General features: G+C 38.9%; 2 protein-coding genes across 2 annotated transcripts in view; both read right to left on the bottom strand.

The window, feature by feature from the left end:
• LOC145768970 (mitogen-activated protein kinase kinase kinase 4-like) overlaps positions 1-15,827 on the bottom strand; it is a 202,857-nt gene that overhangs the window by 133,337 nt on the left and 53,693 nt on the right. The gene's annotated exons all lie outside the window — the stretch shown is intronic.
• Positions 11,099-11,935, bottom strand: LOC145768236 (uncharacterized). The gene has a single exon (XM_082579724.1). It carries the CDS (start codon positions 11,933-11,935, stop codon positions 11,099-11,101), a length of 837 nt encoding a protein of 278 aa, XP_082435850.1.

Below are 15,827 nucleotides of genomic sequence, written 5' to 3'. Positions count from 1 at the left end.
TTATCACTCAAGTAGAAGTAAAAAAGTACTGTTCTTTAAAAAGTACTCAAGTAGAATTAGTAAATTTTGCAGTCAAAAAACAAACAGTTTTGACAAATTTCATCAAGTTTTGAAAAAATGTTTCAAAATCCCAACTCACTTAATAGTTTAATTTTTAATGAATCACATAGGTCTTAGGAAAATAAACTTTTCGTTTTAACAATTCTTTTTAACAAAACTTTTCATTTTTAACAATTTCTCTTTAAAATTTTTTTTTTATCTTAGAAATGAAACCTTATTAACAGATTTTTATCAAAGTTACAACTTTCTACTTGACAAAATATAAAATTACTCGAGTAACGTTACTTTGGCATAAAACTAAACAAGTGAAAGTAGAAAGTAATGAAAAATAAAACTACTCAAAAAGTACTAGTTACTGAACATTGCTACTTAACATAAAAGTAAAAAGGAATTATAGTGTCACTGTCTTTTATTTTTTGCAAGTTGCTTTTATGTTTATGCTAATTGCAAGCCAGTCCATTTTAGATAGATACCAATTTTTTTGTTTTATTGCTACTTAAGTAACACTACTTTCATTACTTTACACCTCAGATGTTGAATGGCCTTTACTTCCAATAGCTTTCTATACGGCATGTTGTGAAATACTGAGTACTGACACCTCTACAATTAACACTGAACCATTCGAAATGCATAGCTGACAGCTGTCAAAACTCTTCGTAACCACAAATTGCAAAGATCAAATGTAGCACTCACTAATGAGGCTACTAAATATGGGGGTCTGCTACTATTCGGTGAGTCCGATTCGGTGAGAGCCTTTTTCGGTGCGAGCCCTATTTGGTGATTTTTTTGAAAATTATCGGGTACCGTAGCCTAATTATCATTGCCGCTTTTACGGTACATCATTCTAACGTCGCTAAACGTTGAAATAAGACCCTAACCTTAACTCCAACCCCTAACCCGATAACGGCAATGATAATTAGGCTACGGTATTCAATAATTTTTTAAAAAATCACCGAATAGGGCTGTCACCGAAAAAGGCTCTCACCGAATAGGCAACTCACCGAATCGGACTCACCGAAACGGGCCATTCCGAAATATGGAGGATAAACAATGCATAAATTTGTACTAAAATTATGCAATGCTGTGTGGCAAACAGCCAAAGTGCCAGTAGTCCAGTTTTAATCCGATAATGCTCCCGATACCGAGGGTCGCCAGATTCACCTCCAAGTGCCGCAATCGCCTTCACACCCTGACTCCACATTGATCTAACGCGTCCTCTCTTGTCAAGCACACCCTGTTGATTTCCTCCTCAACGCCTTTTCCACGTTTTCTTGGGTCTTTCTTGTTTTCTACGACCCTCCACTTGCAACTCCAGCGCTCTTCTCAAAACATCATCTTCATCCCTTCTCAAAACATGCCCATAGCACCTCACTCAATTCGTCTTCACCAGCTTATCAACATTCTCATCGGGGATATCTAAAGAAGGGGATGCGAAGGCTCACAGCGATTGCTGATTCTTATGACACTAGAAGGGCGGTAGTTGGTACCGCGTTAAACATGCGGTTCTTTTTAAAATTGTAAAAAGTTTTGTAGTGCAGCTGGTACACTCAGGTACACAAGACAGTTAGCAAGTGTTATGTAGAACATATTTAAAGAATAATAGTTTGAAAAGACAGTTGAAAGGTTACCAGTTAGCTGTTTTTTTTGACAAAACCTTTGCAGTTGGCTAGGTGTAAAGCAAGTATACAGGTAGTTGAATTATCAAGTAATTACGAGCATTCATTGAATATCCATACCTGGTGGTAATGGTGCAATGCAGGTTGTCATAACAAAGTTTATTAAATTACTATCGGTGCCAATTGTCATTTTACCATAAACAGAGATTATTTATTTACGATAAATAGAAGCCCTTCTATTGTCAGACGTAATAAAAGCCTTCGTATCCCCTTCTTCAGATATCCCTGATTCTCATTCAACCCAAGCAAGTTCATAAGCCCTTCGGTATTCTTTTCGTCCATCAGCTTCACACCACACATTGCTCTCACCATTGCACTCTCAGTCAGGGATATCTAAAGAAGGGGATACGAAGGCTTGTAATATGTCTGACAATAGGACTTCTGTTTATCGTAAATAATCTCTGTTTACTGTAAAACGACAATTGGCACCGATAGTAGTTTAATAAATCTTGTTATGATACCCTGCATTGCGCTATTAGCATTAGTCCTTGATACTTATTGCATGCTCATGGTTACTTGTTAATTCAACTACCCGTATACTTGCTTTACGTTTACATCTAACCTACTGCAAAGGCTTTGTTAAGAAAAAAAACTTATTGGTAACTTTTCAACTGTCTTTTCAAACAAGTAATCTTTAAATATGCTCTACATAACATTTACTAACTGTCTTCTGTAGTTGACTGTACCAGGTGCACTACAATACTTTCTGCAATTTTGAAAAGAACTGCATGTTTCACGTGCTACAAACTACCGCCCTGTCATAGGAATAAGGCAATTGCTGTGAGCCTTCGCATCCCTTTCTTTAGATATCCCTGTCTCAGTTCTTCTTAAAATCGCCAATTTGTTTTCCCGTAAGCACCATGTCTCACTTCCGCATAGCATTGCAGATCTCACGCAACTAGTATAAATTCTTTCTTTCATTTTCAACAGAAAACTTTTACCTCATAACAACTCTCAACACTCTCTGAATTTCACCCAACCAAACCTTACTCTTGCAGTCACTGTCGCTTCACAACCACCACTGGTATTCAATCTACCTCCTAGATAGCAAAAGGCATTCACTGATTCAACTTCATCATTCAGCTTTTCAGCAGAACCCACCGTTGCTTCTTCAATCTTCTTGCATCTTTCACATTCAAAACAATCTCTAGATCTGCATGTCATTCTCTTCATCTTTGCACATCTTCCATGTACCCAATTCCTGTTCACAGAACAGAATTTTTCGTTACTCATTTTCCACATATGCCACAAGGATCGATTTTACGATTTTATGTTATTGACAAATGCCGATGAGGCGTAGTTGTCAATCATCTTGGGTGGCAGTTTTGTACGTTTTTAAACTTTGTATTCTACCAAATTCTTCATTTTGTTTAATGAAGATACGCTTCTGTGTTGTGCCATTTACTGTTAAACAGGTAGTTTTACCAGTTTCAGCCCCTTGATGAAGTCAATCGTGCTGGCTGACGAAACGTCGGAAATAAAAAGCTAGTTACCATTTCAACATTTTGTGACTGTCTAGTCTACAGTCACCAGAAGAATGCAAGAAATTAATCTATAATCTATTTTGTTGTTTTTATACCGCTGACTGTTGTGCAGCAGAAGCTGTAGCCTGATGCACAACATATAATTTAACAGACTGTGTATAATATCATTTTTGATTGCACAAATAATTGTTTTACAGAGAGAGAGAGATGTTTTTTTATTTGTTCTTCCAGCACGAGAAAAATCGAGTAGTTACACAATAGAACACATAGATAATGCAGAAAGAACTGGCAGCACATAATCCCCTTGCAGTTTCCTAGTGGAGGTGCTGCTTGTCATCAAGTAACAGCAATAGTATCAATTCATTCAAAAATACAATGACTACGTGTAGCACATAATACAAGTTCAGAATCTGCAGTGCATATATGAACTTTAATTTTTATGCTAGACCGACATAGTCAGTTCATGAGTAATGTCGTTAAAACATTTGATAACTTTATCTTAAACTATTAAGGAAATTCAACAGTTGGTGACATTGAGTGCATGAGCATATCAAATTGCTATAGGCTAGGACACAGAGACTTCGCCTACTCATTTTTGTGATGTAGGGGCGAAACCAAGCATTATTTATATTAACAAATGTTACACACACATTTTCTTCTATTTGGAAACAAGGGGCTATTCATAAGAGTCAAGTAAAATGATTTTATAGTGTTGTTTAAGAGATCATATACAGTACGGTATATACAAGTTATTTTATGATTAATTTCAGTCCAAATTTTGGTCCGTGAATAAGACAGCAAGTTTTGTGCAAAGGCTTTGTTTACTTGTGAAAACAAATACAGCCTTATCTAACTGTCTGGTGTTATACCATATCGATATGGGACAGGGAACAAGAGATATCGATGCCAGTCACTTTGTGGTGACTGGGTGAGAGATTATCCCTGACAGCTCATGGCAAAACATCTGGCATTAAAATGTTTGGGTTGAGAATAAAATTGATTCAAGTAACTAGTTATTTTCTTCAAAAACATCAACTATTTTAAAATCCTGAAAACCCTGTTGGCAGTGTGGTTTGCAGTGAATGTTGCTTTTGATCTCAGCTGTACATAAATTTTGCACTAACTTCTTGTGTACAGTGTACGCAATTTATGTCAATGTTTATTGTTTAAAGATTTAGTATGAAGCAGGAATTTTGTTAAGGAATTAATCACTGAAATGATGAAAATCTGGTGAAGAGTATAATAAGAGAAGATTTGCCAATAATCTAAACACTTTATAATGAAATATTACAATATCATTTATCCAATGCAGAACAAAGCAAATTATTGTACGGTAAGTATAAGAAGTGCAATCTGCCGAGCATCACAAAGTGATATGCTACTATACAATACATATCTGTTTGAAGGTACCGACTCTTCACCACATGCACAAATCATTGAAATAGCCTACAAACTCCATTGCCAGATGACTACGTGATTACAAATAAAGCCATGCTCTTTTAAAAGCACCATATCAAACCTATCCTAGCAATCATAGGCGTAATTTCGGGGGTGCGAAGGGTGCTTGAGCACCCCAAAATGAAAATCTGAGGTAACAATATAAATGCGAGAGCACCCCTGGGCCCTGGTTTGCATACAAAATACACCGATTCAAATGGAAATTTGCATTGCTAAATAACGTTTTTTTTTCTTTCTTGAAAGTCGTTTTACCAAAGCGCAATATTTTCAGTGTTTTACATTTGTGGGTGGCACGCAGCGCCACACATATCAAAGGCAGACATGATTGTAACAATTAAGCACAAACACGCGCACTGCGTCAAGAAGTGCCGTTCGAGAGAAAACAATTTGTCTGGCTCTGGTTGGAAAATCGATTGGTTTCCCGTCGATGCAATATGTAACGGCGAAGCGGCAGGGGTTCATTTGTGACGCAACAGATAGTTAATGAAAGAAAGTTCAACGATAAAGGAGTCAGAGTCGAATAAAATCTCATTTCAAGCTAGTTGTAATCCAAATCAGTTGCATCAAGAATCAGAGATTGTATTTCAGATACCAAGAGTTATTAAGATGAAAAAAACAAATCAGACAAGCATTGCAGGTTTTTTTGCGCCCAAGCGGCCTCGCCCAAGCGCTAATGAAGCAGCAAGTACAAGTAGTAACCCAGGTTCATCAGCTGACAGCTGCGAAAATCAAACGGAAGTAGATACGCATAGTTTGCCCGATATTTCTCCTCTCACAAAATTTCCGGAAGTTATGCCAAGAAACGACAACGGAGATCGATCCGCGCAAAAAGAATGGTTTTCTCAATATAACTGGTTAAGACTAAACGATGATGGAAGCTGCTACTGTTCCTTCTGTTACTGGGCCACTGCGAATAAACGTGTCAATGTTGGCACATCAACGCCATGGATATTGAGACGTTCAGCATGGAAAACTTTTCGCAAAGGAACCTCCTCTTTAGAGAAGCACAAAAATTCAGACTTACATCAACAATCTACAAATGTTCTAAACGTAAGTTAGCATAAGTGATAATTGCCACCACTGGTGGTGGTAGTAGAGTGGTATAGTAGTAGTAATGTCGTACGGTATTGTGGTAGTAGCCTGGTGGCCCACCAGGCATATTAATACAGTTAAAAGACGCTCAAGTGATGAAGTTTTGTAATCAATATGCGGAGAGGCCTCGTCAAGATGAATATCAGCGCAACATATAAAAAATAAGCTTGAAAATTAACTGTAGGCTACTATTAAATATTATTGTTTTGTACAGATCAGCCTCAGTGATTCACACAACCGTGCACGAATTTGCAGTCGCACCCAAGAAGAGCAACGCAAAAACAGGGTTGCATTATCAGCTATTTTTAATGCTATTCTTTTCTGTGGAAAATCATGTACACCATTACGGGGACATGGCGATGAAAAGATTTCATCCAACATCTGGAATCTCCTGAAACTCCTTGGGATTTATAACAATGAAGTAATGTCTTACCTATCATCAGATGCTTGTGATAAATACCTTTCACCAAAAATTCAAAACGAAATAATCAAAATTACACTGGTCTACAAATTTCAACTTTTTTTTTCAGGTTTGGGTTTTGACAACTGATTTTGGCTAATTTTGGGGCGCTGAATCCGAAAATGAACTCAGATTTTCTCTATTACATCACGTTTTCTTTCTATCGTTGCCATTTTTTATGAAATTGACCAATTTTTACCCTTTTTAGTGCAGTAAAATGTCAAATATAATTATTTTCTGACAGCTATAAACTTTCAAACATATAGATATTTTTACACTAAATTCATAAATTGGTTCAGATTTCCTCTAAAATAAAAAAAATTCCTGTTATGATAATCGTAATAGGACATAGTGGAGGTTGGTAGCGTTGAGTTTTTCCATGCTGGCTTGCTGGGGCAACAAAGTGGCTACACCAAATACCCATGTTTCCTATGCTACTGGGACAGCAGGGCCAAGGATCAGCACTGGAACAAAGAAGAGTGGCCTCCAAGGCTCACCTTGACACCTGGAGACAAAATATCATACGTGATCAGTTAGTTGATATCAAAAAGATCCTCTTGCCTCCTCTTCACATCAAACTGGGTCTCATGAAACAATATGTAAAAGCTTTAGATCATGAAGGAGAGTGCTTTAAGTATATATGTTATGCTTTTCCTGGTCTCAGTGAAGAGGAAAAAAGAGCTGGGATTTTCAATGGACCACAAATCAGGCAATTGTTAAAGGATGAAAATTTTGTAAAATCAATGTTGCCATTCGAGGCTAGACTTAGAGCTTGGAATGCTTTCGGAGCTGTTGTGAGAAATGTTTTGGGAAACAGAAAAGCAGAAAATTATAAAGATCTTTTAAGGGAGCTACTGCTTAGTTTTGAAGATTTGGGATGCAGGATGAGCATCAAAGTTCACTATTTGAAGAGCCATGCGGATGAGTTTCCAGAAAACCTTGGGAAAGTTAGTGAAGAACAGGGTGAACGTTTACACCAGGATATTAAAATTATGGAGGAACGTTATCAAGGTCGGTGGGATTGTCATATGATGGCCGACTATTGCTGGAGTTTTAAAAGAGAAATTCCAGATGCTGCTCATAAAAGAAAGTCCCTCAAAAGAGCATTTTTAAGCTTATAAGTGAAGAGTTCATATTTTATGAAAGCTATTTTTTGACTGTTTCTGAACTCGCCCTGCCCAAGTCCCTTTGAGTCAATCTTTATTTTGGCACTTTGCTATTTCTGTGTGTGTCTTCAGAATTTCTGCACTCCATTGGAATGTCTATAGACTATGTGCATATTGTGTGAACTGTAGGCTATAATTCAGATAATACCTTGTCACTGTCCTATCGACATGTTCGTCAGCATAATGTAGTGTTTGATGTTATTATGGTTGCTCTTTTGCATGCCTATTTTTTATTAAAAAGTATGAAATTTCAATAGATACAACGCAAATTTGTGTGAATATAATATGGAATGCTTGTTTGCTAATTAAAGCTAGATTATTGCAGGTAAAACAGTGTTCATTGCATCAGAATTCTTTGTTTTGACAACAGAGGGGGGGCAAGAATTGATTTTTTTCAAAAATTAGGGATATTTCATATCTCAAAAACGTGATGTGATAGAGAAAATCTGAGTTCATTTTCGGATTCAGCGCCCCAAAATTAGCTAAAATGAGTTGTCAAAACCCAAACCTGAAATTTTGTGTAGACCAGTGTTATCGGGGACAAAATTATCCGTCAAGTGATCTTTAACATCCGAAGTCAATCTCTGGGAGTCAATAAGTTTTACAATATTGATAAGTACGTATTTTCCATTATAGCCGATGAAACATCGGACATTTCCAACAAAGAACAATTAAGTATATGTTTCCGTTACTGCACAAGCTCTTTAGAAAGTGATGAAGTTTTCGTGGGTTTTTACGAAACACCGAAAACAGATGCGGAATCACTCTATAGAATCATCAATGATGTTCTTTTGCGGTATAACCTCAACTTCAACCAATTGAGAGGACAAGGGTACGACGGAGGGAGCAATATGGCAGGGAAGATAACCGGTCTTCAAAAACGCATTGCCGATAAAAATCATAAGGCCTTGTATTTTCACTGTAGTGGCCATCAATTAAATTTAGCTGTACAGGATGCCTGTCATAACAACATCATTGCCAGTCAAGCGATGACACTCCTGAACGCAGTTATAAATTTTATATGAGATTCACCAAAACGTTGGAGTATTTTCAAGGGAATATTGGCGACAAACTCCGATCCTAATATAAGCAAGATGAGTCAAATCAAACCACTCAGCGATACAAGATGGGTGTTAAGATTGGACGCCTTGAACTGCTTTTTGAGCCAATATCCCTCTATTCTGGAGTTTTTAGAAGAAATTGGGAATGGCATGTCACAGTCTGGGAGCATTCGCGGTCGAGCTGTTGGCCACTTGCAAAGCTTGGAAAGATTTGGCAACTACTTTGGACTTCGCTCGCTACAACATCTCTTCCAAACTATTCACCCAGTTCACAAATCTTGTCAAGGTAAGAACGTAGTAGCTGGTGATGTTAGCGGTTGGATGGAATCGCTTGTAGAGACTCTGACTGCCGATAGCTCTTCTGCAGATAATGCTACATCATTTTACGAAGAATGCAAATCATATGCTTGTGACTTGAGGTTAGATCTCCCCAAAATTCCCCGGCAGTCTCGCAAGAACTTCACCGTTTCAGAAGACGAAATTGCTGTTTTCTACTCAAACGTCTACAAAAACATTCTGCAAACGGCGTCAGATGCAATCGTTAGCCGTTTCCCTTCTTTATCATACCGAATGGCAGATTTGCTACGAGAGCTGCTAGAGAATCCCACAATGAAAGAAGCCGATGTTACGAAAGTAACCAAATTTTATGATGGTGACTGGGAACGCAAGGATTTGCTGCGTGAACGCAAACAGTGGTTCGCTTGTTGCAAACGTGACGGTGATGTTGTGACAGTGAATACGCTACGTCAGAAATTCATTGCACAGCCGTCAATGGTCGATATAATGCAAAATATATATGCAGCTTTGGTAACTTACATTGTTATGCCGACTTCTTCCTGTGAAGCCGAACGTTCCTTTTCGTTATTACGACGCTTGAAGACCTACCTTCGCAGCACTCAAACGCAACAACGACTGAACAATTTGGCCGTTATAGGTAGTCATCACGAATTGGCGGAGAAATTAAACATGGAAGAACTTGTCACGGAGTTTGTTTCCAAGACAACGACCCGCAGAAACAAATTTGGATGTGATTAATTTATAGCAAACCGCATTATAAGGCAGACGTGAACAAATTAAAGTCGAATATATTTCAATATTCAATGAAAGATCACTTTCGCCTTGCACGTAATACTTGTTTTCATTTCTATCTGATCGTTTGACATACCGCTGCAGTCTATTCGATTACACATATGACAAAGTTATCTTCTTTTATGTTGATTCGACGTTTCATGACGTAGGCTGCAGGCCTCGAAATTCCGGCGGTCATGGCGGACATGACCTCCGGAATGACCTTGAATGTCTGCCGAAGCCGACTCATTGGTCGGTCATAAATGACCGCCGCAAAATTCTTGACAAAAATAGAGCTAATGCAGCAAAAATATATTTTAAATTTGAATTGTTACAATTGTTTGTTTAACGCGAACAAATACGGAGCTGAAACAATTAATAGTACAGGCAATTGCTTTAAAGATCACATTAGAGTAGCGTTGTTAACGAGCTGATGGCAAAAGTAGCCATTTTTACATCATTTCAACGCCTTGCAATGTTGCCTTGAAATAAAGTTGTCTGAAATTTCCGGCAGGATGTGTATTCTAATTTTAACAATTAGGATTATTGCGTTACATTGATCATTTGTTAAAAAGAAACGTCACAGAGAAGCAAGTCTCAGCTGGGTTCCGCACGTGCACAGGCGAATGTGGCGACCTTATTCACGCTGATACTGATAGAAATTTAACACTAACACCATTGAGGGCTAACACTATTGCGCATTTGTCTGGACGGTCCTGAGCTGGAGATTTACGACCCCGCGCCAGCAGTAATCGCTTGGCACAACGATTTTATAACGCGAAAACCACGGAATAAGTGATCGTAGTTGCTTTTGTAATAAGGAAATTTGGATTGTTGTTTTCAATTGTGTTTATTGCGTCATTACACGACTGTCATTAACGCACTGATTTATTTGCAAGCAATCTGCTCCAGTATACTTCAGGGTCGGTTAATTAAGCCATCAACCATTGCAGAGTTATTCTGTTGTAGAAAATCTTCTACAAACACGACTACACAATACTGTAGTGTAATTTTGTGCAAAATCTACGTATGCAAAAAATATGTCCGGTTGAGATATTAAATGTCCGCTGAAAGGGCCAGTCCGGCAGGACATGCTTGATCGCCGGAAAAAAGTACAAATTTCGAGGCCTGTAGGCTAAACAGTAAACATGGTTGAATTTACTATTAGATTGAGTCATTTGTTTTAACATTTTCCATCGGTCAGGTTTTCAATTGATTAGCCTATTGACATGACCTACATTGAAAACAACAAACTCATTTCAGTAAAGTAGGCTTTAATAAACTTAAAACGTGAATATCCTGCAATTGAAAACTAGCTTTAAAGAATGTTAACAGAAAGTATTAAATGACAAACTAAAACAAGACTCTACTTAAACTGCCGATTGCACTGCTACACTGTTAACTGAAAACTAAAGAATGAACCAACACGAAAGAAACCAAGAGAAGCCTAGTCAGGCAATCGGCAAACCCACACTGCGCTGTCGGCAAGAGAGATGTGGTGCGTGACGACACGCGCTACACCACATTCTCCCCCGCCAAATAAATTTTGAAAAGGACCAGACAAGATGTTGACTCAGAAGCCATATCTTTCTGGTGACTTTCGAATTCTAGTAGAACGTCTCAAGATAGGTGTACTGTTGTCGGTAAACCCTTCATTAGTTGATGTGATCGGGTTTGTAATATCACAAGTAGGCCTACTGTCTTCGCGAACGTCAGTAGTTAAATTCGAAGGAGCGTCTGTTAACGGCGTGTTATAATCGTTTGTTAGTATGTTATGGATTTCAGGTTCTTCCGGCACATTTAAGGTAAGATCCGTCGTTGTAGAAAGGCGTTCTTCTGCATCAACCTCAGTTTGAGGAGAGGGTGCCAAATCTGAAGTCGAAACAGTCGCCTCTCTTCCACTTTGATATCGTACACGAGCATAAGTAGGATTCGCATTGAATAATATTACTGGATCACAGACAGGTTCACCTTTATTACGCACAAAGCGTCGCAATAAAACTGTTTTACCGGAGTCCAAAAGCCACGAAGGCATTGCCATGCCATACATGGCTCGTCGTGCAAATGAGAATAACCTCTCGTGGGGTGTTTGATTAGTCGCGACACATAGCAATGACCTAATAGAATGCAAAGCCTGTGGAAGGACTTTCTCCCAATCGTCCTCCAGAACATGGTGCGTTCTCAAAAGAAGTTTTATTGTTTTCCATACCGTTTGGTTTGTCCTTTTGCACTGTCCATTTCCTTGAGGATGGTAAGGTGATGAGCAACTAGTAGCTATTCCACGCGTAGAAAGAAAATCTTTGATCTCTCGGCTAGTGAAAGCAGTTCCCCGATCACTGTGGATGTAAGCAGGGAAACCAAACAGGCAAAATAAGCTAGTTAAACAATCAATGACGGACTCGGAAGACATTCTTTTGCATGGAAACACAAATGGGTAGCGACTATATTCATCTACAATCACTAACAAATAGGGCTTCAAACCTTTAACAGGACCCTTGAAATCAACAGATAGTCGTTCCCATGGATGCGTAGCTTTGATAAGAGTTCCTCTTGGTGGTTTGTAAAAACGTGGTTTGAGTTCAGCACAAGTTTGGCATTGGTTGCAAATTGCTTTAGTCTCTTCGCTGGTGTACGGCAAGTTGCGGGATCGAATAAAGTGATACAATCTAACATATCCTGGATGTCCAAGTGATTCATGTAAAGAAACCAAGTCTTTGCCAGGGCTCAGACTTGCAGACACTCTTGATAGTGCATCAGGGGCTATGTTTTCTTTTCCGGGCTTGTGACGGATTTCATAATGAAACTGGCTTAGCTCTAGACGCCACAACAAAATTTTGTTATTTTTGATCTTCCCACGGTTGCGTCTATCAAACATATACGAGATCGATTGCTGATCAGTGACGAGTGAAAAGGTGCGACCCTTTAAAAAATGGGCCCATTTTCGAACGGCTTCAATGATAGCTGTAGCTTCTTTTTCGATAGCCGGATACTTCTGTTCGCAGTTACTCAGAGTGCGGGACATAAAAGCGACAGGGCGACCGCCTTGGGAGAGGATTGCGGCTATAGCGTAGTCAGAAGCGTCACTTTCGATGTCGAAACTTAGATCATCACGAATAGTTCCCAGACTAGCAGCCGCCAATTCTTCCTTTAGTGTTTTAAAAGAATTCAAAGCATTTTCGTCCAAAGGTATAACAGCCTTTAAGAGTGGACCAGCCTTCAATGAAAATCTTTCAATCCATTTGGCATAATATGCAAACATACCACAAATTCTTTTCAATTCTTTCAGAGTTTTTGGTGGAGGCATTTCCAACAGTGGTCGAAGTCGTTCAGCGTCTGGTTTCTTTTGGTTGTGCGAGATTTGGTAGCCAAGTAAATTGATTGTAGATTGTCTAATGTTCGATTTGTCTTTATTAAAAGTAAATCCACTCTTCTCTGCAGCATCAAGCAAGGCATTCAAGTTTTCATCATGTTCTTGTACAGTTTCCCCTGTAACGGTCAGATCATCTAAATAGGCGTAAACTTTCTTCAGATTGTATCTTTTGATGAAGTCATCCATAACTCTCTGAAAGGCAGCAACTCCATTTGTTACACCAAAAGGTAGTCTTTTGTATTGATACAAATGGCCGAGAGCTTCGAATGCTGTAAATGGTCTTTCTTCTTGCAAGAGGGAAACTTGGTGGTAAGCGGACCGCAGATCAAGAGAGCTGTAGATTTTATCTTTTGCAACCTTGTTGACAATGTCTTCAATTCGCGGAAGGGGATACGCGTCCAAAAGTGTAAAACGGTTCACGGTCTGTGAATAATCGATCACAAGGCGGCATTTATGTTGATTCCGGACAACAAGCACCTGCGATCTCCACGGAGATCTTGAAGGTTCAATTATGTCTTCGGCTAATAGTCTTTCCACCTCCTTTTCAATATATGCGACGTCATCTTTTGAATAAGAACGGGAAGGGGCTGCAACAGGTTTATAATTAGGTTCCATGTATTGGAAAAGACTTGGTGGATCCACGCGAGCAGAGGTAAGTGCTACGAGCTTCGGTGTTGCTGCGGAAATTACAAGCGGTTTTTCGGGGCCACAAAACTGAAAGGTGACTTTCTCGTGTTTTTGAAAGAAATTTTGGCCTAAAATCACATCAGCACAAGAGTTTGGAATGACATCGAAACAAATCTTTGGATAACTTCTATCGAGGAGTTCAAGATGCAAACAAGCGCAGCCATCGGTCTTGACCAAGTGATGGGTCGACGCCATGGTCACAGTGTGAGGTTGTTTCGTAAGGTTTATCTTCAGCTTGTTTACCAATTTTCTATCAATAAAGTTATCCGAGGCACCTGAATCCAGCAAGGCTTTAACTGGATGTCCATTTACCAAAGCGTCCACCACTGTGCGATGCAGGCAGTTAGGAGCTCCAGCAAAATATAACGGGCCTCTGTGCCTGGAAAGCGTTGACGAGTAATTAAGAGAATCCGCGTTAGCAACTGGGTTTTCTGCAGCAGAAGCCAAAGATACTGATGAACTTTTACTGCGACAGACCTTGGAAAAATGCCCTAGTTTTCCACAATTGTAGCATTTCTGTTTGTGTGCTGGACAGGACCAACGGTCATGGAGTGGTCCGTTACAAAAGTAACATGATTTTCTGGTTTGTACCTTGGACTTGGAAGTGGCAGCAGAAACGTTGTGATCCTTGTGCTCTGGACGCATGTTGTTACCGTCTCGCGCATAATTTGTCGTTGAGGCTATCGAAGTGTTTGCAGCTCTCCCCATGATGCAAGATTGTTGTTGTGCTCTTTCTATACTGTCGCTCAGTTCCGAAGCACGTTGAAGGTCTATGTTATTCTCTTCAAAAAGACGTTGGCGGATGACAGGAGACTGTAAGCCATTTATGAAAGAATCGCGAATAAGCTGCTCTTTATACGTTTGGGCAGAAACGTCGTCAAAAGTACAGTCCTTAGAGAGTAGTTTCAGCGCTCTAAGGTATTCCAAGACCGTTTCTCCACTGGCTTGCTTTCGGCTGATTAGTAAATGCCTGGCGTAGACATTGTTCTTCTTCTTTACGTATGTTCTCTTGAGAGTATCTACAATTGCATCATAGTCGTCAACTTCCTCGACATAGAGGTATACCTCTGGGGACAAGAAGCTACGTATTATTCTAGTTTTGTTGATATTAGGAGTTCCTTCCTGGCGAACCTCTTCAAGTGTAGCGATGTAGTCAGTGACAGTCTGAAACCAGAACTTGAAAATGGTAGGGGCGTCAGCGGAGTTAGGATCAACTGAAAGGTCTTTAGGACGAGGAATATGTCTGTCCATCTTTCTGATTCTTGCTTAAATAAGTTTATTAAATTGACATGACCTACATTGAAAACAACAAACTCATTTCAGTAAAGTAGGCTTTAATAAACTTAAAACGTGAATATCCTGCAATTGAAAACTAGCTTTAAAGAATGTTAACAGAAAGTATTAAATGACAAACTAAAACAAGACTCTACTTAAACTGCCGATTGCACTGCTACACTGTTAACTGAAAACTAAAGAATGAACCAACACGAAAGAAACCAAGAGAAGCCTAGTCAGGCAATCGGCAAACCCACACTGCGCTGTCGGCAAGAGAGATGTGGTGCGTGACGACACGCGCTACACCACACCTATATTGACAATTTTCATAAGATAACTTAGAGCACCCCTAATTTTGTCAAATTTTAAAAAAAAATTACGCCAATGCTAGCAATGTAATGGAGAATGTCTAGTTTGCGCTTTGCAACCGGTTGCAACTTAGAGAAACTCTCTAGGCTACGTCCAAAAATAAAGCATTAAAAAAAAATGGTGGGTGCTACACAATTTTGAAAAATATCTAATTGCCGGTAAAACAAGGAAAGCATGGCATGGTTGTAAGTATTGTAACAGTGGTGTTTGATTCAGTTGAGATATCAAAAATATTCCAAAAAAATAAATGTTTTTTATCTCAGTTTGATGATTTTGGACACAACACCATTTGGTTTTACCCTAACGATATCCGGTATGACAAAACAACAATCTGCTACTATTCAGAGAATCTGATCAGGAAAATCCAATTCGGAGAAGTCCCAATCAGGAGACAGCCTTTTTCGAAGAAAGCCTTTTTTGATGATTTCTAAACTCTCACAGCAACATCTGTATATTCAAAGAAATCAGCATATAATAGAGGTTAATCATATAAAGTCTCCGTAAAAATCTTAACTAAAGTCCAATCGAAAAAAATAATATAGTTGTCAAACGACGTTTGTTAACCATAGTGGTTAATCAAATGAAGTCCCAGTGAAAATGT

Source organism: Aplidium turbinatum, chromosome 4 (genome assembly GCF_918807975.1).
Source record: "Aplidium turbinatum chromosome 4, kaAplTurb1.1, whole genome shotgun sequence".
In the NCBI taxonomy this organism is placed as follows: domain Eukaryota; kingdom Metazoa; phylum Chordata; class Ascidiacea; order Aplousobranchia; family Polyclinidae; genus Aplidium; species Aplidium turbinatum.
The sequence above is the reverse complement of the archived record's forward strand: the minus strand, read 5'-3'. Positions and strand labels throughout refer to the sequence as shown.